The sequence below is a fragment of the Bradysia coprophila genome, unplaced genomic scaffold (genome assembly GCF_014529535.1).
Source record: "Bradysia coprophila strain Holo2 unplaced genomic scaffold, BU_Bcop_v1 contig_93, whole genome shotgun sequence".
Classification (NCBI taxonomy): domain Eukaryota; kingdom Metazoa; phylum Arthropoda; class Insecta; order Diptera; family Sciaridae; genus Bradysia; species Bradysia coprophila.
Window position 1 is genome coordinate 801,188 of NW_023504021.1, and position 2,594 is coordinate 803,781.

The 2,594-nt window shown below is 39.2% G+C and overlaps 1 protein-coding gene across 1 annotated transcript; it reads left to right on the forward strand.

Annotated features, from left to right (window-relative positions):
• The first annotated feature begins 346 nt into the window (after window positions 1–346).
• On the forward strand, window positions 347–2,124 carry LOC119084760. Its single transcript, XM_037194825.1, has 5 exons — window positions 347–487; window positions 554–639; window positions 700–820; window positions 1,720–1,856; window positions 1,917–2,124. Exons 1-5 carry the CDS (start codon window positions 422–424, stop codon window positions 2,026–2,028), a joined length of 522 nt encoding a protein of 173 aa, XP_037050720.1. The 5' UTR covers window positions 347–421; the 3' UTR covers window positions 2,029–2,124.
• The last annotated feature ends 470 nt before the right edge of the window (window positions 2,125–2,594 follow it).

A 2,594-nucleotide genomic window follows, 5' to 3' on the forward strand; every position in this document is an offset into this window, starting at 1 on the left:
CATCTTATTATTATCCGTTGACAGAGTCGTAGTAACACGATGGGCTATAGGGGCTTAGCCCCCTGGCGCTGGATAAAACTGGCGCTGGAAATTTTAACGATATATCTACATTTAGCGCTGGAAACGAAATAGCCCAGTGGCGCCCGAAGTCTTAACCCGTCCCTGTCCGTTGGATGAACGGTCTGTTGCATGAATTGGAAATTTAACAACCGAATCACGAATACAAGATTTATGATCTTATTTATAGCCGGAAACGAATCGTATAATTTAGACAGATTGCTCTTTTAAGTATTTTTTTATTCGTATAAAAGCTGGGTCAGCGCTCATTACACAACAGTCAAAAACGTTCGAATAACGTGGACACAATATTCTTCTTGAGATTCGTTTCTTAAATAAAAATCGTCAAACCCGAATTCGCATTATGTCAAAAGCTTTTCTCTATGTCATCGGTGCATGTTCAGTAGCCATCTTCCCTAATTTTGTGCAGGTCAGTACGTTCAACTGAAAACTACTTTTAATTAAAAATTAATTCGCAAACTAAAATGCTTTTCAGGCCGACTTTAAGCAAGACTATGTGGAATATTCAAAAATTTTATGCGTCGAGCGACTAGGTGTATGCAGAAATCAACTTGCCACTGGGTTTGTTCCACTGAGTCACCACCACTCTCAAATAGATGATATTTCATAAGACATTTACAGCTACTTCGACGTCGTTATCAACGCGACAGACGATGATTTGAATGCAATATGTGATGGAAAACCACGCGACACTAGAGCTTCCCAATGCATGATGTTGTGTGAAATGCAACTTAAGGGATGGGTAAAAGCTTTTTTATTGTTTAATTGAAATTTACTGAAACAACCACAGAAGAGTGAGAGAATTAAAACAACGAAAACAGACATCGTGGTGGTTGACTATCAAGCTAATACGGAGGTTGTAGAGATGTTTACTGTCTTAGAGAGGCACACCGACTGATGAAATTAGTCGGCTCGCCTGCCTATTTATAATTCTACAATTTGGTAGTTGAATACCAAGCTGGTAGCAAACAGAAATTGAACTAGTTCACACCAAGGGGTCTATCTCACGAGTCGCTCATCCAATTTCCATAAACTTTTTTTTGTCGAAAGGTATTGTAAATACCTTTCATTTGATGTATCACTTACAAGAGTTGCCTTTAAATGGCCAGAGAAATCTTTGGAAAACGTTAAAGCACTTATGGGGCCCCAGCTCGGGAGGGGTCGACCCAAAATCGCCCATCTTCGAACTTAGCCTCACTATTTTGACTATCTTTCAGGAAAAAAAAATCGGATTTGATTTACTTAAGACATCGACGTGACAGACGGACAGACAAAATTTTTATTGCGGATTCGTCATCTATGAACATAGGCAAACACTTTGCCCTTACCGTCTGCTTCGAATTCCATCAATTACACACGGCATCGTAATCCTATAAGCCCCTTCGTAGTTCGTACGGGGCTAAAAAAAAGCGAAAAAAGACCTCACCAGGCTTCAGCTGGCCTATTCTTGTTTTGTATGTGGTATGAAGTGATATGAAAGTTTGCTTTCATTTCTCTTATGATTCGCTCGACTTGTACCTGCAACAGGGTATGACTAGTCTCTTGTGGTTGTTTCGTTGACCTGAAAAGTTAAAATAATTTATTTTTCTGGAGTGGTTGGCACAATGTAATTTACGAATGTTAAACGTTCAATTACTATAGATGGACGAAAGAGGAGTTTTTCAACCGTCCGGTTATATTGAATATATGGAAAGCTTACCGCACAAAGCCGATGCAAAATATTGGCAAACAGTTGAAGCCGTTGCTGAATCATGTAAATTTTATAAGGAAATAGATGGGTAACTGCTGTTTTTGATGTTTCAAAGTTCCGAGTAATCTTGATTCTTTTCCGAGTGTAGATGCCAAAATGCTTACGTGACTGTAAAATGTCTGGCAGATGAAGGTCATAAATATGGTTATGATGGCTTCGGTCTTCACTACTTAACCTATGTCGTTACCGTGTACGTATAGATTTATTGTGAGTATGATTAACTGGATGATCAAAAATTTGTAATAAATAAAAATTGTCACACGTACTGATGCCTTGCGTTGGACACAAAAAACGTAGAGTGTTTGAAATTGAATGACAAAGGCACGAAAATTTTACCATCGATAAAGTTTGAAATTCTGAGCATTTTTGGATAGGGTGCCTAAAATTTCCGCCTCAATCGCTCCCCTTACCCCCCCCCCCTTTAAAGTAGTGAAATTTTGATGAATTTCTGTGAAGCTATTACCGAAGTCACATAGGCTCTGTGGGGCTCAGTGACAGTTGGGACCACCAGAAATTCACGAAGAATATTTTGAGAACATGTTTCAGTGAATTTTTGGACGCTGTAAGCGGAATTTCTTTGCGAGGAGCCATTAGGAAGGCTTGGCGAGATTCGTACTCTTCTTAGTGGCGTGTCACTGCCAGGACTCTTAGTTGCTTTGCCTGATTCTCTAGCTTTACCCTTCGGCTGGTTTATGGTATGAAAGTTTAGTTTAGTTTAGTTTATTTATGTCATAATGTGAGTAAGGCCTGTGAGCCTTTTAAAGTA